The 22,920-nt window shown below is 45.5% G+C and overlaps 1 protein-coding gene across 4 annotated transcripts in view; it reads left to right on the forward strand.

Annotated features, from left to right (window-relative positions):
- Window positions 1-22,920, forward strand: part of FOXN3 (forkhead box N3) — a 112,889-nt gene that overhangs the window by 19,529 nt on the left and 70,440 nt on the right. For all 4 annotated transcript variants that reach the window (XM_065751573.1, XM_065751582.1, XM_065751589.1 and 1 more), the window contains exon 2: window positions 4,202-4,338. In XM_065751573.1, the coding sequence (XP_065607645.1) occupies window positions 4,202-4,338 (137 nt within the window). The remainder of the gene's footprint in view (window positions 1-4,201; window positions 4,339-22,920) is intronic.

Raw genomic sequence — 22,920 nt, forward strand, 5'->3', positions numbered from 1 at the left:
TGGATCTACTTTGTGGAAAGGGACTGGGCACCTGGCAGAGACCTGCTCTGGGAGGTGGGCAGCCCCCAGCTGCTGCTCCCCTCTGTCAGTACGGTGCCCTGCTGGACCCAGGCAGACAGGCAGTGGCATAGCCATGATTGTCCAAGTCTGAGCCTACGTGCTTTGCGGCCTCTACGTCTACTCTCTTCCCCAAGCTTTATGTGGGGCAGACTGTTTGTGTGGCATTAAGAAAGAACCACCCTTGAAACAAGCTGTTTTCCCAACAAATTTCAAGTCAGTGCTAAAATAACCAGGGAATGAAATTCCTCAAGTAAGTATTTGCCAGAATTTTTATATAGACAGGGTCTGTATTTTTCCCAGCTGTTGGTCCTGGAAAGAACTCAGCACACTGGTTTTCTATTGAGCTTTGGGCAGACAATAAATACTGAATAGGGCTAAGCAGTCAGCAGTGTGAGGTATATGGAAGCAAAATCTTTGTAATGAGGAGTTTTAGTAACAGCTAATGCTGTTAACTAATGATTGAAAGAGCTAACAAGCAGCATTATTATTTTTTTTAATTTCAAACATCTTTTTCTGCTAACAGAGGACCAGACATTTTTTTGGTTCGTTCTCTTCTGGCTGTGTAAATAGGATTTTAAAACTTAAGTATGCAGTCCATTTTGAGGGGAAAAGAAATTGGACACTGAATGTCTCGCACCTATTCCTGGTAATGCACCAGTTTTAATGGCTGGAGGGAAGTCATCTTTGGGTGTTAGAGCTATCAGAAAGAACAGTACCTCAATACAGCCTGTATGTATAGTAGACAACTCTCTCTAAATTGGAGAGGTATGGATTTGAAAGGCTGTTCGATGGATTAAGAACTGGTTGCCTGGTCACAGGCAAAGGGGTTGTGATCAATGGTTCTACCTCTGGGTGGAGGCCAGTCACAAGTAGTGTTCTCCAAGGGTCAGTCTTGGGACCGGTGCTCTTCAGCATCTTCATCAGTGACATAGCTGATTAAATCAAGTGCACCCTCAGCAAGTTTGCAGGCTACACCAAGCTGGGCAGTGCAGTTAATATATTGGAGGGAAGGGAAGCCATCCAGAGAGACCTGGACGGGCTGGAAAAGTGGGCCTGTGTGAACCTAATGTGAGGTTCAGCAAGGCCATAGTGCAAGGTGCTGCACTTGGGCCGGGGCAATCCCAGGTATTCATACACACTGGGGAAGAACTCCTGGAGAGCAGCCCTGCAAAAAAGCACTTGTGGGTCCTGGTGGATGAGAAGCTGGACATGAGCCAGCAGTGCGTGCCTGCAGCCCGGAAGGCCAACTGTATCCTGGGCTGCATGAAAAAACGGGTGGCCAGCAGGGAGAGGGAGGTGACTGTCCCCCTCTACTCAGCTTTTTTTTTCTACCCTGTTTGTAACAACCTGAAACACGGATACAGGAGCAGCCCCAGCAGAACAGGAGGTGCCAGGGGCTGTGTGCTGTACCAGTGAGCAGGAGGCACTGCTGGACAGGCTGCAGCACTCCAGTGCTGAGGATGCCACACTGGGATCCACTCCTTGCTCACTTGTTGCCTGGGAGACAAATGCTATCCAGGGATTTTTTTACTTTTCCATTCTTGCTGGCTCTTGATTGGAGACACTATTGACTTTTGGCTTGGAGGAGGTAGTGAAGCAGCACGCCAAGTGTCATAAGATGGAAATTAATCACTAACCGATTGGTCTGAGTTGCAGTGATTTCCTTTCTTACTGCTCTGTGTGTGGAAGACTAATGACACATCTTCACAGACAGCTAACGGAGCTGTTCACACCTCGGGCTGTCAGGAAGAGGTCTTAACCAGGGGACACTTCAGTTTTCTTTGCGTCTGTCTGTTGTGTGGTTATGGAAGAGTAAAGGTAAATATCTTAAAAAAGGAACTTCCCATGGTTGGAGAGCTTTGCTTTACATTGTGTTTATTGTTGCTGCTAAATTATAAATCAGCTCAGTTGCAGTGAAAATAGGGCACAGTATATTAGCAAAAAAATACAGGCACTGCCTTCTTAGTGTTTCTTCTACCGAGAATACCTTTCCAGTACCTCTTGTCTCAGTGCTTCTGTTTCCCAGTGAGATTATTTTTGGCTTTCACAAGAATACCCACAAGCCAAACAAATGCAGCGTAACAGCCATGCATGGTTTGAAGTCAGCCTTCAGCAGTGACCTCACCCTGTACCCCCATCAACTTGTGCTCGCTCTGGTGGGGCTGGGGGAGATCACAGCCAGGTAGATGACTTGGATGAAAGGGAAGAACACAGAGGCTTGGAAACAGCGTGCTGTGTTCCAGCAAGTACAAGTACACAGGGTGGTGTTGATGTGTAGTGTTTTTAAAGCTTGTCCCATGCTGTAAAGAGTAAGGAATCCAGCAAAGGTTTTCTCCTGAAAAAAAAAATGTTCCAAGCTTTGCATGTTGCTTGCTTAAAAGGAAAATCTGTGTTGCTCTTGCTCTGCCTCTTGGATGGAGTGTGGAAGTGGAATTTGAGAGATTTGGATTCTATTTTTGAGTCTGTCCTTTGCCTAAAAAGTCACTTCCTAGGCATACCATGCCAAGTCCCTGGGTTTCCATCACACATTTGAAAGCCAAACGTCACGGTCTCTTTGCTGCAGACTGATGTGAAGCATGGAGCACACAGCTCCCCGTGACACTGCGCTGGGTGGCACCACACAGTGCCTGGCTGGGCAGCAGCCCCAAGGCCTGCTTCTCCTGCAGCCCCCAGGCTCTGCAGGCCTGGCCTCTCCCTGTGCTGCCCCTGTGGGGCCATGTGGAGCCTTCTGAGCTGTCCCTGCCAGCCCCTGAGCGGGTCAGCTCCCAGCTGCTCTCACAGTGCCCTGCAGAATCTGGTTCTTTCCCCCTACAGATGGGTTTGGCTTTGATTGAAGGCCGCAACTCGAGCAATGCTGTGAGCTTGTGAGGTGCTCTCACATAGCAATCTGGTGAGGCTTGGGATGCTTCTTTCTTATTTTTCTGGTTTTGTTTGTGGGGTAGCTTCTGTCTGAAGAGCTCTGCAAGCACTAAGTGTTTCCCACTGGTATGTCCCAAAGCCACCCAGCAGCACCTCGGGTCCGTAGGGCTCCTTTTCACAAGGAAACAGGTGTCAGGTTTGTGCCTTCCTCATGGCTTTAGGAAACAGTCTCCCTCATTCGGTCTCATCTGTGGTGAGTGTGCTGGCCGTTGGACATGGGAGCACCATGATCACTGCTGGAGCTCAGCAAAGGGTGCTCTGGGCTGGCACGGGGAGAAAGCATGGCCTCCCTGTGCCAGCGTTTGCCAGAAGCCAATCCTGATGGCCTGAGAGCCTCTTGAGGAGCTCCATCCGTAGTGGAGACTGATGCTCATGTGACATGTTCTCGAACAGGGCTGCTCTGATCTGCCTGTGCGCTCTTGGTACAGCCTAGGGAGAGGTGTACTTTTGTGCATTTGAGAGCTCATAAAACAGCCCTGGGTGTCTGTCCTGACCTCTGCTGGGCCCAAGGACCGCTGTGGTGCTGGGGGCAGTGCAGCCTTACCACTGCAGGCTGCTGGATCCAGGTGTTCCCTGTGTCCAGGGAGAGGTCTGGCAGTCACTGCTGCTGGAACTGACTCTGATTTCACAACACCCTGACATGCTTTAAGCTCTGGTTTTACTGTGTTTGTTTTGTATTGGAGGTATTTTTTTTTTCCCTTAGGGGAGAACAGATAATTAATTTCTTCTTGTAGCATAATGGCACCAATGTCATGTGGCTGAAGGGTTAAATCCTTTTATTTTTAAAACAGTTGCTAGGGAGTTTTAAACCCTACCTTTTCAGCCCCGTTTCTTGTTAGCATAGAGGCAAAAGGAAAATAAATTCACTTTCAAAAAAGAATCAACTTCTCTTCAAAGTTTCCATCAATCAGTAATCATAGCTTTGTGTTGTTCCAGTATAGTGTGATGGGGAAATTGCCTGTTCAGTCATATTAACTAATAAGGGGTGGTGGGGAAGCAGCCAAACGTGTATTCTTAGGTGTTTTTTTCCCCCCTGAAGGTGTGATTTAAACCATAGTCACAGTATATATTAATGGAGCGATATCTCTGGCAGGCAAACTGTGTTCACTTCTATCAGACCAGGAACCCAACCCACTGCTTTCCTGACAAGTACTGCTAAATGAATAAGGCTGTGCCGTTAGATCAAATATTTGATTTTTTTTTAATTCTTTTTTCTTTGCAGAGTATTGGAAAGGGGTCCTTGTGGTGTATAGACCCAGAATATAGACAAAATCTTATTCAGGCTTTGAAAAAGACACCCTATCACCCATACTCGCATGTGTTCAATACACCTCCCACATCTCCTCAGGCATATCAAAGGTAAGACCTAGACGATTTTACAACTCTTAACTGTTTTCCTGCAGCTGCCCGTGGCGCGGGGCAGGGACGCAGTGATGCCGGGCAGGCCCGGGGGAGCCACGACCCCATGGGGTGCGGGGGGACCGCTTCTGTCCCATCCCGGGGCGGAGGGCGCTGGTTGTACTGGGCAGGTGCAGCCCACCTAGAAAGCTGCACGGTGCCTTACCGGGCCGGAGCAGAGCCCAGCACCCCGCCGGGGTTGAGCAGCGGCCGTGACGGCTCCCGCGGGGCTCCGTCTGTCCCTGCCCGGCGCGGAGCGGCCGCCTGGCCTCGCGCCGATTGGCGTGCTGGTTGCCATGGCAACGCGGCGTCTCCACGGCAACGCGTAGCCCGGCAGGTGCGGCGGCGGCGCGGCCGCGCGTAGCCTGGCGAGGGGACGGCCCCGGGCTGCGCGGCGGTTGCCATGGAGACGGTAATCCTGCCTAGCAACCGCGCGGCCGGAAGTTCGAGGGGCCCGCGGCCGGCGCGGAATGATGCGCGTTATGTTTTTAACTCCTGCTCTGAAATGTGGTCCGGGCCTGGGGCTGGTAGTGGGAGGCGGCCGCAGCATGGGCCCGGGACTGCTCTGGGAAACGTTCTCCACATTGCATTTTGAGAGTGTTTTCACGATGCCCGTGTGGATCTGTTCAGAGACTCTTGCATCGAGTAAAAGTGCACGGCCCATGTGGTGCACGGCGTGGGGATGCTGATCCCTTCTAACCCCACCAGCAGAACAACCCTAGAAATAGTGCAGGCAGGAGCTGGGGGGATCCCAGTGCTTGCCGGGGTGCTGCTCTGTATGGAAAACCATGGGGTCCCGCTCTTGTTTTTGTCTGAATATCATTGAGCAGTTCCACTGTCAAATAATGCTTAATCTTCCCGTTGCCCTCTGAAATATTCAATTAGTAGCCTACCAGTGGCTGTGGAACATCAGCGCAAGGCTGAGGCAGGCTAGCAGTAGCTGCTGAATTCATTTCCTTATTGGCAGCTACATGGCAAAGTCTTTTTTTTTTTTTTTTTTGTATATTTCTGATATGTCTGCAAGAGGTTGAGCATTCCCTGTGTGTTTAGGAAAGACAGTAATCCCATATGTGTATGATTGCTTTCTCACGTGTAGAAAGACTTTGGTAATGGGTAGAAAAATGTAAATCCGCTCTGCCATCATCGTATCTCCAGAGCAATACATTGTCATAGTAACAAATTCCAGGGGAAATTCTTCCGATAGCAGAGATGATAGGTTTGGAGAAATCCTTGGGTGGCAGGGTTTTGTCACTATCCATCAGCCTTATGTAGCTGAAGGCCACAGTAACAGAAGCTGTGTTTGAAATATGAATGAAAAATGTCTGGAACGGGAGGATTCACCAGTATGAGAGTGCCTCTGGGAGCTGGATTAATCGGGGGAATTACAAGGTTTATGAGGATCGGTTGCTGCGATTCCACGGGGGCAGAGCGACCTACTGCTTGTTTTTATCAGATGTTTTGGGAGAGTAAGGATGCACAGATTAATCACATGTTCAGTTTAGTATCTGCATAAGCAGCTTTGGGGTGAATTGAGCTTGGAGTGGAGGAATGTACAGTAAAAATAACCCGAGCAAGTTGGTCACCAAATGTACAAGTGCTCCTGTTCTGAGCAGAGTTAATTCCAGCAGATAATTTAGCTTTACAGCTCCTGAAGAACATCCTGCATAAACATAGCAGGGAAGACCTTTTGAAAAGGAGTTGTATATTGTGGACCCACACGTTTAGATGGCTGACTCAGTATTGTACTGGTGTCATTAAGATTAGACATCTTACTCAAACCAGGAAGTCTGGATTACAGTGGGAGCCATGGAGAGAAGGCTGTAGTTATGGGAAGGAGAAACAAACTTGCAGTGTGCGTACACAAGAAGGAGCCTCAGACTGCTGTTATCTGATTTGCTTTTGCTTCTAGTACAGTGAAGAAAGTTATCTGTAAGCCCTAAGAGGAAGCGTATAGTAATGCAAATTATTTCTCTGTGATTGGATCGGATGTGTATTACACTCAAAACTCATGCTGAAAAAATAAATGTTTTATTTCTAATTCTTTTGACTGAATCATATATCTTTTCACGTATGAGAAATTTCAAGGGTGAACTAATGCTCTGATACACACTGTGGTAAAGAAAAAGCCTCTCTGCTGGGTGTGGAAAAATGGGTGCCTTAGTCCAAGGGCTACAGTGTGTTTCTTTTTAAATATTTACAGTTGTGTTGGCAATAGCAACCTTGAAATGTATTTATAGACACAAGCTTTGTTGAGTAACTATGCAAGTCAGCGCCCGGACATTTTATCTGCATGTTTTACCTTTTTTTTTCTTCTTATTTGAACATAGGTGTGATTTTTCTCTTTTGATGGTGCTTGGAAATCTTGAGATGGATTTTTCTTTTCCCTTGAGTATGTTACAGCAAGAGAGTTCTCAATTATTGTCAGCATTTTCAGCAGCAGAAGGAGAAATATTATCAGGAAATGTAAAATGACAGAAATTATTAGTTTCACATATGCAGGGTATTTTTGGAGATTTTGATGACTTTCTGGGAGTGTTGGTTAGATCGTTTTATAGACTGTATGATGTGTAGAGCGTTTTTCTCTGCTTGTTGTTTTTAAACCAGGGGTGAGCGCTGGCACACGTGAGCTAAGCTGCTGTGTAACTTGTGAAATTGCAGAGGGGCCTGAGATGGGAACCAACAAGTATTTCCTCTTCTGCATTGCACCAGCCTACCTGTTGAGAGCCAATATTTGGTACTGGCTTGTGTCTGTCCCGCAGGAGCTGCTTGGTTAGCGTGGCTGATGCACTGTGTGTTGGTGGGCTGCTGAATTCCCAGCCCCATGGGGAACACTGAGCTTGATAAGAAATGGGCAGAGCCCCCTCTGCAGTGATTGCCTTCAGTGCAAAGTCACTTTTCAGAATGTGTCACATTTAAATGGTGCTGCTGCTAGATCCGATCTTCTCTTTCCTTTTGTAAGTGCTGGTGCAGAAGTAAGTTTATGGGTTACAGAGGGCTTGGAGGTCTTAGGAACTAGTCTTGGACACTAGTCTTAGGAAACTTCACCAGTTGGGAACTGGAAAGCTGGGGAGTGGCATCTGTTTTATTGAGGCTAGTGCCTCTTATTACGATTGCCTTCTGCAGTCGCTGGCTTTCCTAGAAATGTTTCCTCCATAAATGTTCATCACCTCTCCGGTGTCTTGCCCTCCAGGATCTGATAAGGATGTTTTTATTCTCTGCCCCATATTAGTACCACTTCAGTCAGAGATCTGTGCCATTGTAGGTGTTAACTGAAGAGCAGCTTCCAAAGGAGCTGGCTGCCAAGCAGCAGTGCTGTGTGCTCAGCAGCAGGCCTGGGCTGTGCTGTGTGGAGCGGCCATTCGGAGAGGGCGTGGGGCTGCTGCAGGGCCTCCTACTGCCTCCATGTCAGAAACTGCGCTCTGCACACACAGGCGTTTGTGAAACACTGCTATTTCTTCAGGCTACTGTAAAATTCATGTTGTGTGCTGTGGGTTTTCTTGTATTTAGGCTAAGGTAACTGCACTCCACGTGCACATCTCTTGCCAGGCTGAAAGAGCAGCGGCTGCAGCACACTGTGTCCATGGCCACATGCATTTGCCTGGGTGCTGCTCACCTCGCAGCACTGGGTGCTCCTCATTTAGGCAGCTCACACAGGAGAGGGGCTTTGTAATTGTAAACTCCCGTTTGACCTCTGAAATGTATTGAAGAGGTGCAAGAACTGGTGAAACTCTGATATCAAGTTTCTATTACTTTTGTCACTGCAAGCTGGTTGTGCCCAGTTGTTCTGCCAGGGAGAAGGATCTTTAGATGTTCCCACCTTAGGCTCAGGCCTGACCAGCAATGCAACTGGTGAGGTTGGAGCTGTGCTGGGGCTGCTGGGGGGTATCTCATTACTAGCTCTTTGTGCAGGGTAGTTTGTCTTCTTGCCATGAAAATTCTTTCCCCGCACTCCACAGATTGCTATCGTAGATCAGCTGCATAGAAATGTACCTCCAAAGAACTCCTTCCAATTTTGGTGGCTTTGGCTTTACTGCTCCTTCCCTGAAGCTGTCACAGGCTTCATCCTTTACCGTTGTTTATTGAAACCAGCATCAGTGGGAGCATATTGTAGGATATCATTCTGGACAGCATATAAGCGCTCTTTTTTTTTCCTACATGCTTTATGTTTTAAGTTGAGAAATGCTCTTCTCCAGCAATTCATGGAAGCTGATGAAATAAACCTGTCCTATTCATTGAACACTTTGAAATGCTGAAAGAGTCGCCCTGCTAGAAGGGACCTGGGGAATAAATTAATTGGTGGTCCTTTGTGATCTAGAAGCACAGCTTTAATTCTCTCTTACCAGTTTTACTTTCGGTAGGAAATGAAGCTGACCATAGTGCAGTCAAATATTTCTGTGCATGCCACAGCCTCTTATCAAGATCGATCTCGTTACTTTCCTTCCTGAACAGAGTTAGAAAGAGTTTTCTTCTTTGGTGTGGTGTCAAGGCAGAGTCTTTGGGGAATTCTGTTTTGCTGTTTCTGTAGTTTAGAGATCACAAAAAATACAAGTTCCAAGCTGTGCCCTCTGACACAGTAATATGTCTTGATTTGAAGATCCATCTGTGTTTTGAGACTATGCTGCTTGATGTCTGTTTTCTGGCAAATTAAAGAACATTGGTTCTGCTTGATGCCAGACAGGAATAGCAAAGAAAAAATAACTTGCTTGAGTGTGAATGCCTGTAATGCACTCAGCACATAGATATTTGGGGTTTTGCCAGTCCAGGACTTGTTTTCTAATCAGATGTATTCTAATCAGCTCTCCATCCAGTAGACTCCTGTGATATGGGATGTAGCCCATTGGCTGTTGTTTTGTAAAACAAACAAGACCAAGCTCTTACCTTTTAAAAGGATTTCTCTTGTACCATATAACATACAGAGAGGCTGAGGGCAGGGAGATAAACTAGGAAAGACAGCAGAAGATCATAGACAGAAGAATAGAACATTGAGTGCATCCTCTTTCATGCAGAAATTCTGTGTATTCTTTCTGCAGCACCCCTGTGCTCAGCACGAGTGGCTGGTGGAAATGCAAATAATCCTCTGATCGCATCTTCCTTCCTCTCAGAATGGTTTGAGTGCTTCAGAGCGCTCTCAGTTAAGATGTTTTCAGTTCTTTCTCACCCACACAAATATCTTGTTTCCCATTTGATGCGTACATTCAGATTTGGCTCTTTAGGTCTTTGTTTTGGTTGTGTGTTTGAAGGCCTTTGGTAAAGAACTGCAGAGCAGCATCCCTGGCCTGTCACTCATCTCTAGGAGATGCTGCACAAACACCGGCTCCTTGCATTCAGTTGTTGTAATTCATAGCCCCATTTGTTGAGTCTTCCTGGTTGCTTGTCTCTTTAGGTATTTTCTTTTTCTTTTCCCCTCTTCTGTGCCTTTTGTAGATAAATATAGCCTTTCTCTAGTGATAGCTTGAAATGGTACTATAGATATATCAGCTTTGGTTCATGGGAAAAGGGAAGTCAAGGGGTGTGTTTTTGGTTAGTTTAGTTGTTTGTGAATCCCTCTAGCTCTGGGCTCTTGTTTATGCAAAATAGTTGCAGTAGCCTTGTTGGTAGAGCTGTGAACTGGTGACTGCAGAAACCTGGAAGTACATGAGAGCAGTGCTGCTGAGATGGCCTTCTGCAGCACCCCGTCCCTCTGTGTGCTGTTGCATGGTTTGAGGACCCTGCTGTGATGTGGGCTGTGTGGTACTGCAAAAAGCAGGGGGCAGTGGCATCTCTTTGTCTTGTCACTTTGTAACGTTCAGTTCATCTCTCTGCCTTCATCCCATTCATGGCCATTGCATCACTCCTTCAATTCCAGCAGTTGAGTGGATGGGGAAGCTTGTGTAATGAGATTCAGTAACAGTTCACAGAATTGTTAGTAGCTGAAAATTCGGACTTGGAAGCAAGTGTCTGTGTGATGAGCATGAGCATCATACAGTGGTACAGCAGTAGAAATTATTTGATTTAGGCATTTGAAAACAGAAACAACAGGGTCCTGTTTCACTGTTGCTGATGGTGTGACTGTGGACAGCTGTGGCAGTGTGGAGTCCAGGTGACCAAGGTGGCCGTCTGGCCTTGGGCCACTTTTTGAAAGTACGAAACAGAACCAAGTGGTGGGCCCTTGGCCTGGCTGTGGGGCCAGCTGGCAGCAGGTGGCAGATCTTGAGCTTCTGGAAGGGCTGGTGGCGGTAAGACCTTGCAGACTGGCTGCTCTTTGTCCTGGACAAAATCCTCTGTGGTCTCCTTATCTGCCAGTCCCAGGAGCACCTACGTGCAGAGCTGAGCTCGTCACAGTACTGCTCTGAGTTGTTCTGTATGTATATTTAAAGGAAATCTGCAGTTGCATTTCATGCCCGTGTCAGGTATCCCCGTAATCCTTGCCTGATTACCTGAGCCAATATATTTGAAAGGCCTTTCTGCAAATGATGTATTAAAATGCACCCTAAACTCTTGGAGCCTTTCCAATATCTTGTTGCAGTACCTATGGCTCTAAATCTCAAAATGGCAGGCAGTTTCCCTTGGAAGCTGTTTCTTTAGTAAATATTTATTTTCAGATAGAAAGCTCAGAACAAGTTTCAGGGGATGAGTCTTTCTGAATCTTTATTAGCTGAGAGACCTTTTCAGGGATACATATGGTGTCTCAGCATGTGAATAGTGTACATACATACAGCCTGTAGTATATATTTTGGAGAAGAATGTTTGTTTATTTGTTTGTTGGAAGAAGCTAAGTCTAGGGCTAATTTTGTTTGTCAATGTTTGAATAATAAATAATTCAATTATTTATTATTTTCTCCAATAAAAGGTTTTTTTCACCCTCTTTCTAAGTTACAGGTTGACTTCTGTTGTCATACACTCAGGGGGTGTGTGTGGTGATTATTGACCATGTTTCTCCTGGCTCTTGGGACTCTGTTTATCACCGTGGTTCTTGGATTTCTCTGTATCCAGTTTTTGTGTGACTGAATCTATCCTGAGATTGTTGGGTCTTTCTGTGTAGAAATGGACTCCTATTTTGATGGAACTGTTTTTTGTTGGAGTTGCTCCATTTCATAGGAACTTCTGTAGCTCAGAGGAATAAAAATGGAGAGAGCTTAAACTGCTTTAAAATGTCTCGTTTTGAAGTTTGGGAACACAAAGCATAGAGCCTTTTTTCACACTGGGACTTCTTCACACTTTTGTTTTTTGAATTTTGACTTGGAAAAATCAAACCACTTGTTTCATTAGAACTAAGTCTGCTTATCTAAAACCTCTTCTTTTGGGGGTGTGGGGCATTGTTATAGAGAAATTTCCATCCTCAGCAAAGCCCTGAGTGGCGGAGAGAGACTGCCTTGCCCTTTTCCACTTCCACATCCACCTTTTCCCTCCCAGATGTACTTTATGCTGTGGTGGCCTGATCAAGCATTTTTTTCCCCTTTCCCTTTGTGAAATAGGAAGGGCTTGTTTTGCTCTTTTTCGATAAAGCTGTGATGAATCTCTGAAGGTGACAGCTTGGCTATCCATACCTCATTGCTTCTCGGATATTGAACTTAAGTTGGGCAACCTTATAGTTGTTTACAGAAAATCTGTCAAGCAATTTTGGTACATCTAAATGTAAACAAGAATTAAGAGGTCATTTTAGATACATTTTGAAAAGCTCTGTTGTTGGCTTTCCTTACATTTTGGATAGCCCCAAGAACAGTGTGCTGTGTGCGGGTATACGTGTGGCGGCTGAGGGCATTTGTTCAGTTTCTAAACCCTAAATCTGCTTTGTAAAATACAGCATCTGTATGGTGTTCTCTATTTTGATGTGAGTTGAAGGAGGGGAGTTAAGCCATAAACATGCAAAGGATGAACTTGTTTTCAGAGCAAACACAGACACAGCCTAGACGAGCACATGGGACTCTGTGGGGTGTTTGGGTCTGAATCCACCATTTCAGGCCGGCCTGGGCTGAGTAACAAGCACAGGTGCACATCGCTGTGCCCTTGCTAGGCTTTCTGGGAAGCTTTCATGAATCCTGGACTCTTCAGCCCCAGCCAGATGTGCGTTTCATCCAGCTTGGAGGTTCTGACGTTGCTACACTTTTTGATAAGGTTTCACGTTTTGATTCTGAGACTTCTTCCTGTGACCACATTTTAGTGACAAATGCGCAGACCTCTGGGGTTTGAGTGCACAGGTACACGCGCATTTCGAGGGCACTGTGTGTCTAAAGGCACGTGGCTGCCAGGAAAGCTACTCCCTTTTGCACTGACAAAGAATACGTGCTGTTTTCCTGGAGGTGACCAGTTTCCAATACAGCAGTATAAACACTCGGTGAGCAGCACGCAGCAGCTCTGTGCAGGCAGCTCACTATGTTGGCAGGCTGCTTGTGGCTGCCAGAGGACGGCCACACTGGAGTTTGTGGGGCTCCCCAGGACATGCATGGGCCTGCTTTGCAAAGCACAGAATTTAGACCTCTGGGTTTCCAGATTTTTTTCCTTTTTAAGAGGGAACAAGTGAAGTGATCAGGCAGCTCAAATACTGGCGTGGAGCAGAGCTTTGCACCCGATCTTTCCTTTCTTTTCTCTCTGACTCGTTTTTGCTTTGTTGGCAGTCTCCTCCCGTTAATTGCCAGAACTTGCTCTGTAGGCTCGTGTTGTGCTTCAGTTACGTACTGTAATTTTTCATTGCTCTGCTCTTAAGGCATCCGGGATTGCGCAGCCAGTGGGTCTCGCTAATACAAATATAAATGCATTTCTTTCTTGGCTTGCTGCGGCATGTGTGCAGTTGTTAAATTTTCTTTTTATTAGCTTGTATGACATATTTTTGGTATTAGAGTCAGTACTACACGGACTTCATTTGTGAAGGAGGAATAGCTGTAGTTCATGATTGTTGTCTTCTTGAAGGTAGCAGCTGGTGTCCAGCTCCCTACAGCTGGGGCTGATCTTTGCATTTGTTGTTTACATCCCCCTTTCCCCTCGCTGCTGCTGTCAGGTTTGTGCTGCTGATTTTGACTTCCCTGATGGCTTTCTGTTGTCTGCTCGGGCTCTATAAATTTTGCAGAGCCCTACACCTCTCACTACTTCTTTTCTGCCGCTATTTTTATCATGATTTTACTGTATGGCCTAAAAGAAATCCTGTTGGAACAGTAATTACAGGCTGCTCAGAAAGTTTCCTAAGGTTAGTTTGAAAAATCACGATGACCAGAACAAACTCCTTTGGCATTTGAATTCCATTGTCTGGAATTTCATATCATTCTGGATTTTAGTCCCTGTTTGTTGGTGCTTTTAAGCAGGAGTATGTGAAATTTGCAAGAACTAATTGTGTAACAGTGCAGGTACTGAAGATCAAGCATTGGGAATTCACGCCAGGTGCTTGCTTGTGCAGGGTGCAGGTCCTGGGGTACAGAGAGGAGACCTAAACTTATCAAATTGAGATTGGTTTGGGTTTCATTTATTTCTACATTTAATTGGGATTAGCAGGTGGAGAAAAATATGTAACAAAATAAAAAACATATTTAAAAATTGGGTTACTTTTAATTATGTAACTTTCCTGAAAAGAGATCTTTTTCCAGCCAGCTGTCTGATCCGTGGCAAAATTTATAGCAGCTCCCCAAGTACTCAGGATTTCTATTAATTGGAGTTCATTCTCTGTATGAAAAATGGTTCTTTGGTTAGCTGTTTTGCATATGAAAGATGAAGACCATTTTTTCTCATGAGATTAAAAAAATAAATAAAACAATTAATTAAAATGAAATCATATTCTAGACTTAAGGGAATTAATAACAAACAAAGCTTCTGGAACAGCCAGCTTTTATTTTCCTACTTGCAAGTATAGCATAATGTAAAAGGAAGACTTTATACAAACACATTTATTCCATGGTGGCTGAAGAGTCATAATCAGCTGTACTGCTCAAGCAATGTAGATCTTTCTTTTGCTGCTTTCTGTTGCTGTTTTTGACTTCAGAGGTAGAAATAGCTGAGATTTAGGGAAAAAGAAAATGGAAATTTCTGCTGGAAATGGTAGAAGTGGTTTCTGCTTTGAGAAGAAATGGCAGTAAGTTGTACTGTTAACTTTGGAACATGAGGTTTAGAAGCTCACTCTGTGTGACACTGACAAAGAAAAAAAAAAAGAAAAAGAAAAACGAGAGCTAATTTGTGCTCCTTTCCAGAGAGCACTGCTGACTGGCTGGTTGGATTTGCTCCTGAGTTGGCCCTCTGGCTAACACAAGACAACTGAAGCATGTGTATGCTGATGGAGCATGCAGTGGTGCCCAGGCTGGTCCCTGGGAGCAGCACCTTCTGATTGCTCAGCAGAATGTTATGTTCTGTATTTGTTTCTTTTCATTCTTCTTCCTGTGTTTCCTTTTTGCCCTTTGCAAAGTCTTTACAGGATGCTCTTAGTGCCCTTGCATGGTAGCAAGCTGTCCCTTCAGCTGTGCCGATGATGCTTGTGGAGCCATGGTGTGCCCTGGATTCTAGTTGCTTATCTTTTAAACGATTGGAGCTTTTGGAGGAGGGATGTGGGCTTTCTTAAAACAATCCTTCATGTGCTGCTGAGCTGTCATGTTCCTGAGACTGGTTAGATGGCCCAGTGCTGTGATAGGAAAATTGTGTCTTTGTCTCACTCCCAAATGTTTCTGCACAGAGGGGCATGAAGGCACCATTTAGGCACCTTTTGGCAAGTTAGTGCTCTAAAGCTGCTGTAAGGGTTTCCTGACTTGCAGACCCATGTTCTCAAATCACTTCCATGCTATACAAAGGTTTTTCTGTGTTGTGTAAAGCTGCAGTTGGGAAAGGAGTCTGCTACAACTTGATGATTCCCTAGCATTGATGGGCCTGGTGGGGTAGACTGATGCACATGGTACAGTTAGCAACTGCATCTTTATCTGTATTCAAGTGCGGTGTCAGTAGGGCTATTCCTAATCTAATTATTCTCTAACTTAATTCTTTACTAATCCTGAGCTGGCATGGGAGTTGGAATCACACCGAAATGGGCAAGCAAAACTCAGCAGTCTCCAGGGCTGGGGAGAAGTGGCTGCTGGCATGGGCTGGTGCTGGCTGCTTGCTCCCCTATAGCAGGACGGAGAAGGATAGTCGTTTTGGTGAAGCAAACAAATTACCAGAATCCCTCTGTGAAGGCAGGAGCTCAGCTTTCATGGGGATGTCTCCCTGGTTCTGCTGTGTTGCTTTTGCGAATGAACTTTGACACTCCGGTGGAAAACTCACCACTGTGAGAAGGAAACAAATACATAAGCTCTGTCCTGTCTTGGTCACTGAGCAGGCACAAATAATGACCTTATTAGCTGAATTAGTCTCTAAAAGGAAATTATTTGAAATCCATCTGGCAGAGTGCTGAGAAGCAGACTCAATAAGATCTCAGCAAATGGGCCATGGGAAGGAGTTTTCTGTTGGCAGAAAGTAGAATTGGATGACCCGAGGAGAGCCTTCCACCTCCAGATTCTGACACAGAGGCAAACAGGAGTGAGCAACAGATCCTGTACTCAGGGGCTGCAGAAAGCATTTCCCAGAGATGGGAAATTCAAATGCTCCTGTTCCAGCTGATGTGGAACACTGTTGCCTCAGCAAGGTGCTGTGCCAGGGGTTGCTTTTTGGTGAGGGATTTTAGTGTTTGTGGGGCAGGAGTGTACACGAAGCTGAGCCTCCTTACACCCAAACTTTCACAGAAAGCCACTGAGGCTCCCACTGATCTCGAGCTGTGGACTAATGAAGAAAAATCATGGGGAACTTCAGCATTGTGCTCAAGCCTGCTGTCCATTTGAGTGATTGGAAATAATTCATGAGATCTTTTTGTGTCTTTGTTGCATCTCCACATTGTGCACAGAGTATACTTGAAGTAACAGTTTGTGCTTTCTTCCCCAGTGACAGCCAGGCATTGTGTGTGAAGGAGGGTGCCAAGGAACGTACCTTATATCTCAGTGTCAAAACTCAATGCAGTCGCTCTGTGATGTAATTCTGCCAGCTTGAAGGACTTTAGAAGCCTTTGGTTTATTTTTCCTGAATCAAAGCTTGATGCTAGCCTTAGGTTTGCTGGAAATGAATATCCACTGGAGATAGCTTTTCTTGTTTGTTTTTAATGCCCTCGCTGGACTGAAGTTTCCAATTACAGAAAGAGCACTGGTAGCACTTGCTGAGAGGAGTCTTTATTTCGTTCTAGCACTACATGCAAACACAGTCATTAGCTGAAAAGTAGTAGGCTTGTATGAAACTCCTCTTTGCTTTCCATTTTTCAGGGATTCATGTTCTCAAATATTTCTTAAACAAAGTCTGTCTTATCACCATCCTGACCAAACCATGCTGCTTTCTGCGTTGCTCAAGTGCTGGAGGTGCACGGGCACCACGTGGCTCCCCATGGCCAGCTGCAGAAACCAGCATGCCCAGCCTGCAGATGGCCAGTCAGCCCCAAACAGCAGCGTGCCCAGCCTGCAGATTGCCAGCGAGCTCCCGGAGCTTCTCGAGCAGTGCCAGAGTGCTCCTTTGGCTCTGCAGAGCCTTGCAGTGCATGCTGTGCTATTTAAAGATGCAATGCTTCCTGCTAATTATGAACAGTTACTTTGCAGGAACAGGCTCATTATAAGGGCGCTGAGCCCTGGCCCACCGTCCTTTTCAGCACCTGAACAATGTGGGAGGGAGGGAGGAAGGCATGGCAAGAGGAACTGGAGCGCTGGCACCAATTAGTGCAGAGATTACTGAAAGAGGATTGTGATTTCAAGGCCAAAAAGAGTTGGGAGTGGGTAAAAGGATTTGAAATGAGATTATGGGACCTAAGAGCGCCTTTCTTTTGTTGGGGAAGTAATTCAACAGTTTTGCTCGAGCCAGTGAGACAATCCCGTTTAGTGGCTGAAGCAGGAGATCTGTGTCCTGTTGCTTTTTAAGGTTCTTTAAGTAAGTTGATCTCCAACCGCATTTGTTAGCTCTTCCTGCAAAATCAAAGTGTTTTCAACAAACAAACAGAACCAGAGGAAAGCTCCTGGCTCATCAGAAGGCCTGTTGTTTCTCAGGAAGCTTATTTGTATTCTATAGAAGGAGAGCCAAGGGAGGCAGATTGAACTCCTTTCTTTCCTTTTGGGAAACTTTTTCTGCTGGTTACCATGAGACAGGCAGCAGCCCCCTGCCACCCCCTGGTGCAGAGCTGAGCCCCAGGGCCTCTTGCTGTCTCGTGCAGCTCATGCAGCTCCACCACCTCCTGTCAGCGTGTTGGTCCAAAAGAAAAGGGGACCTGGAGCTATGCTGTCTTGCTGAAAGTACCCACTTATCCTTGTGAGCTCCTAGAGCTGAAGGCTGGAGCTTGCTTGGAGACAGCAGAGGAAGCAGGTTCTTTTCCTTCATTCTCTGTTTTGAAAGAGAATTATAAAAAGTAGAATTGCAGAGGAGAATTACAGGCATGGTGGGTTTCATACGATTTTTTTTCTGTTTAGTATATTAAATGTCTGCAAGACTGTGTGCAGTGGTGAATCTTTCTGCCCTTCCCAAGATGGAAGGTGGCTCCCTAGGGCTAGCTTATTCTCAAGCAGTGTGTGGAGCTCATGAATTCTTCTGTTAGCGGCCTTTGTTCCCTTTTCCAGTGGAGCTTCTCAGGGTGAAAAACCCAGGTAGGCAGGCCTGAAAGTGCCGCTTTGAGTTGGCTGTGCCCGCAAGTTTGGGGAGTGTCTCAGAATGAAGTAGTGAGCGCTGCCTTGCTCCTGGGTCCTCGTACTGCTGCATTTCACACCAGCCCTTGCTCGATGCGCTTTCACAGGCAGATTCTTAAAGCTGTCATCTCACGTGGCACTGAGGTCAGCAGGCATCATCTTGCCACTCAGGCATGGCTGGATTGCACGTGCAGCATAGTGCTTGTGTAAACCTCCCTTTAGTTTGTGGGGAATGTTTTTCTCCATACAGAAACATCAAAACAGGAATTTCTGCATATTGTTTATGGAGGTGAGCTGTTTTCTTGGACTTGTTTGTGTGAAAGCATTTTAATTCTCATCCAAAGCACTAGTTAAGTGCTATATTTTGTCCATTTCAGGCTTTGTTCTCCTGTGCTGCTCTCATACAACCCAGTGAATGTACCCTGGTGCTTCCTATGCACACAGCCTATTCTAGGCACCCTCCAAGAAAAGAGGAGTCTGAGAGCTGAACCTGCCACTGTTGTTCCCACTCAAAAAGCAAGAATGAGGATTGGGGAAGAAACACAAACTCTCTTGTGTTCTCACACTTTTGATTCAGTTTGTCTAATTGGGTTAATAAGGCTTTAGACGTAAAGTGGTCAATGAGTAGGAAAGCGAAAGGGCAAAGGGCCCGCTGAGATGACAACAATTTCTGCTCACAGCCTGCATCACTTCATGTTTCTCTGTGACGTAAGATCAAGGCTCAGGGATTTCCCAAAAGGATCTGATGGCTCAGTGTGCTGCAGCTGAGCCGGGAGCTGCAGTGCTGCTGGCTGCATCTCATGGCAGGCAGCTGGGGGACCCGGGCTGCACAGGGATGGACTTGCTGCTTCCCAGTCCGTGCATGTTTGCTTACAGCTGTTTGTGTGCTGGAGAATTTAGCAATATGCTATATGTGACTGAATAGAAGAGAGTTGGTTATGAATGAAGTCACTAGCATGAGAGTTAGCTGGAATGGTGTGTGGCAGAGCAGCTTGTTCCATTTTTTCCCCCGTGATTTGTCAGAAGTTACATTAATGTGTGAAGAAAATATTTTTGCTTAATTGGTTGTAGTGAATGGATGCTCTGTAAATTAATTGCGTCTTTAATGTTTAAAAGGTTATGTCCCATTCATTTATGACTGATTAGGGTCATTTCACTAGAATGAGCGAGCTTGAGGTCATCTGATATCTGAAAAGCAGAGTTTGTTACTTTCTGTGATTTGCTGCTTTAGAGGGCACGAACGCTATCTGGATATGTCAGGGTGTCAGTGTCACTTTCTAAACACCAGTGAACCATAATTAATTGTTTCCTGTAATCTAACTCATTGATTTTCTATATTTGAGGTGATCTGAGGAACAGCTTTACTCCAGGGATTAATTACGGAGAGAGAGAGAGAGCAGATACACTCATGAACATATTTTTGCTAGTTAATACTAATGAGGTTTTCTTTGCAACCACATGGCAGATACTGAGTCAATTGGAAGGGGAATTGCACAGTAGCTGACATAACCTCGGCCATCCTTAACAGCTTCTTTTGGTGCCCTCAGAGATGTTGCTCTTCACTGGTGAATTACCCCCTTTTCAGGGTTGTCCACCAGCAGGTAGACCTTACAGATCATCTTAGCTCAGTGAGGAGAAAGCTCGCTTTCTGCTGTTAAACCAGAGCTGTTGAGCAAGGAGCACAGAGGATCTCTAAATTGTCATGCCGGCTTTTGTTTTTTTTTAACTTTCTTGAGTTTTACCAAGAGAGAATAAATGGCCTAGACTTCCTCTCTAGGCTCTGTGTTTTCCCACAAGATTATTGCCAAACTGCTGTCTAAATATACCACGTGGAAGCAGTAAATTAAGCTACTTGCAGATTTGTGGCTTTTTTTCATGTTTGCAACAATTTTTTTCAGCTTTCCCTTCATGAAGTTGCAGCTGATAATGGAGAGATTTAGAAACCAGAATCTCAGATAAACCTGTCAGACAGCACAAGCAATCGCCATGCCCACCTCCATGTTTCCTCATGCAGCCTTTATTTCTGTACCTCTGCTTTGTCTCCTGCAAATCTTGGAGTGAAGAACAGTGCTGAAGTATCTTACTGGTCACTTTCAATTTCTGTACAAACAAATGAGAGGAAGCAGCCAATGGAGGAAAGCATAGACCAGATCACCACTGCTGAGGAAGCTGAGATTTGTTGGAACAGCATTAATATAAGACGTTTTCTGGAAAAATAGTCTCCTTCCTGTTAAAGGTGCAACTTCATCTGTCACGCAAAGAATTGCTGGCTTAAGAGTAGATGTGTGAGTTGTTGCTATAAATTAAGGAAAGGTCAGCTTTTCTTTTCCTCAGCGAGTTTCTTCATTCATGCAGGTAGAACTGTAACTTGAGAAAATTATTACAACGCTGTTAAGTACAGGGTTAGTATTCTCAACAGGCTGAACAGCTGCTCTGAGAGTTAAGAATTTGGGATAAAGATGCACACTGAGTGTTATTTCCCACTACAGGTGGGAGGTTTATTTTTTGCCAAGATGAAAGTGGCTAAAGATAATTCAAAAAATGAGTAAAAATGAAGTCCTCTGAGTATTTGTTTACTGTTAGATTTGCAGAATGTGTGAAATGCATTATTTCACAGCTGTGCTTTGAAAAGCCTCAGCGGAAGATATGGAGGGTTGGATGCTCGTTATTCTTGCTACTGTGGAAGTAAGTAGAGTGCAGTTGGTTTGGTGCTATACAGGTGCTTTACAGGTCCCAGCCAAGGGGCAGCAGGGGCTGGGAGCTGGATGTCCCTGTTCTGATGTGGCCAACTGACTCTTAGAGGGCACATTGATACCTCTGAGGGAAGTTTTCCTTCCTGTGCATGGAATTGGTGTCTCTGCAGCTCTGGGTGGCAGGGCTGGTTTAGCTGAGGTTTCAGCAGTGCTTCTAGGCACAAAAAATCCCATATTCTGCTTCCACCCAGGCCATGATGTGGAGCAGCCCCTGTCAGCTGCTGTAGCTTTGTGACACGTGTGTTGGTGTGTCCCTTCCCAGGCCTGAAATAAAGCTCTGGATTCTTCAAGCTAAGTGATTACAAGAGTATGAATGACTGAAACCAGATAAATTTTGATAGTCGTTTTTTTATGCCTTAGCAGCTCCTTTCTAAATTTGTGTATCTAAGGGTCACTTGAAGTTTATACGTTAAACTTGTGTGTTGATGATAGAAGCACCCTCAAACTGTGTATCCTTCAACTTTTGAACACTTCTTACATTGTGCAGTGCGGTCCTCGGGCAGTTCTCTTCTGGGGGTGGGGAAGTCTGTGACCACTGAGTGCGGAGCTCTCGTAGCCAATACTCATGAAGAAGTACGATCAAAAACTGTAATTGTGGCTCTCCAAATATGTGAGTGCTTGACTTCACCATTATTAATATTATCATCACGTTTTCTATGTTTGCCTAACTTTCCAGTATGCTCATTGAGCAGTTTGTTGCACAGCCCAGTGCTGCACATCACTGCAGCAGAGAAGCGTGCCGTGCTGCGGAGCATCTGAGCACATTAAGCTTCCCTGGGAAAAATACCCTCAGCATCTGGGGGAGGTTAAGTGTTCCAGGGGAGAGGTTAAACATTCATTTTGTCCTCTGCTTCTGTAATTCCAGAAGCCAGATTAGTTCTGAATCGTCTGAACCACATTCATTCAAGATTAATGAGAAAGACCAAGTATGGAAAATTTCTGCTGGTAAACGCCTTGGCTTTGAGAAAGCGATAGAGGGGAGTTCATATTGGCAGCAGCCTGCAGGTCATGCTTGGTTCTGAGTTTTGCTGGTACTTAAATTGATGGAATGAGGAGTCACACCACAGCAGATAAATAAGAATTTCAGCAAGTGGCAAGAAACATTTTGTGTGGGAAACTTGAAGGCCTCCTCTTCCTTTTTGCAATCTATTCTTGTTTTGTTGGAGATCACGTTCGCTCTGCTGTGTCCATGTCTATAACTGCATGTATATTCAAGGTAACATCAAGGTGTTTAACAAGAAGCACGTTCTCACTGATGGATGACAAACTGTTCCTAGCAGAAAATGTGTCTACTGTTTATCTCAAGTCTGACTGCTGGATGGGCCGTGGTCACGCCATGGGTGGAAATGTAATGGGAGCCTCACACAGAAGGAACTGTGAAATCCAGGCAGGTGTGCCAGCAGAGCAGCTGGAATTCTGCAGCTGTAATAAGTGGAACACCAGAGTAACAGAAGTGAATTGAGTCATCTTAAGCTGTGTTAAATTTTGATCCCCACTGACCAGGTCAGTGTTTGATGCAGCTGCAGCCCAAAAGGGCCAGGCCACAGCAGTCCCAGGGCCCTTGGCTGTCCATAGTCAGGATCACCTGGGCTTCAGGGGGCTGGCTCTCCGTGCCTGCATGAGCTGGTGCAGGCATGCTTCGTAGCACATGGACAGCTGTGTGCAGCTCTCAAGTTTCCCAGCCGACTGCCATTGGGATTCCATCCAGTGATAAATAGCCTAGGAGCCAGGTAATAACAGCTGTGGATTAAGGAGAAAGACAGCCCTACAGTTTGTGAAGTGACCTGCAGTGTTTTTCCTTATTTGAAAATGAGGAAAGCAGGGGAAAATAACAACCAGTCCTCTAGTAGAAATGTGCTGTCTTGTTCCTTCTTTAGCTGCATGTACTTCAAAAGACTTTTTCCTCATCTAATGTGTTGTTACTTAACAGATCTTTATTCCTCCCGGAGGTATGCAGACTGTGTTGGTAAGGATATATTTCTCCTTTTCCCAAAAGAAGGAAAATAAAAGTGGGGAAGAAAGAAATGACTTGCCTGGAGTCACAGGGTCATTCAGAAGTAGAGGCAGGATGAGAATTTGAGGCCGATAGCCAGCATCTCCTGATTCCCACTGGAGACAAGTCTGTTTTAATTGAAAGTAATGTGGGATGGTTGTTTCCC

The sequence above is a fragment of the Cyrtonyx montezumae genome, unplaced genomic scaffold (genome assembly GCF_038088225.1).
Source record: "Cyrtonyx montezumae isolate F1298 unplaced genomic scaffold, pur_monq_1.0 scaffold_10, whole genome shotgun sequence".
Classification (NCBI taxonomy): domain Eukaryota; kingdom Metazoa; phylum Chordata; class Aves; order Galliformes; family Odontophoridae; genus Cyrtonyx; species Cyrtonyx montezumae.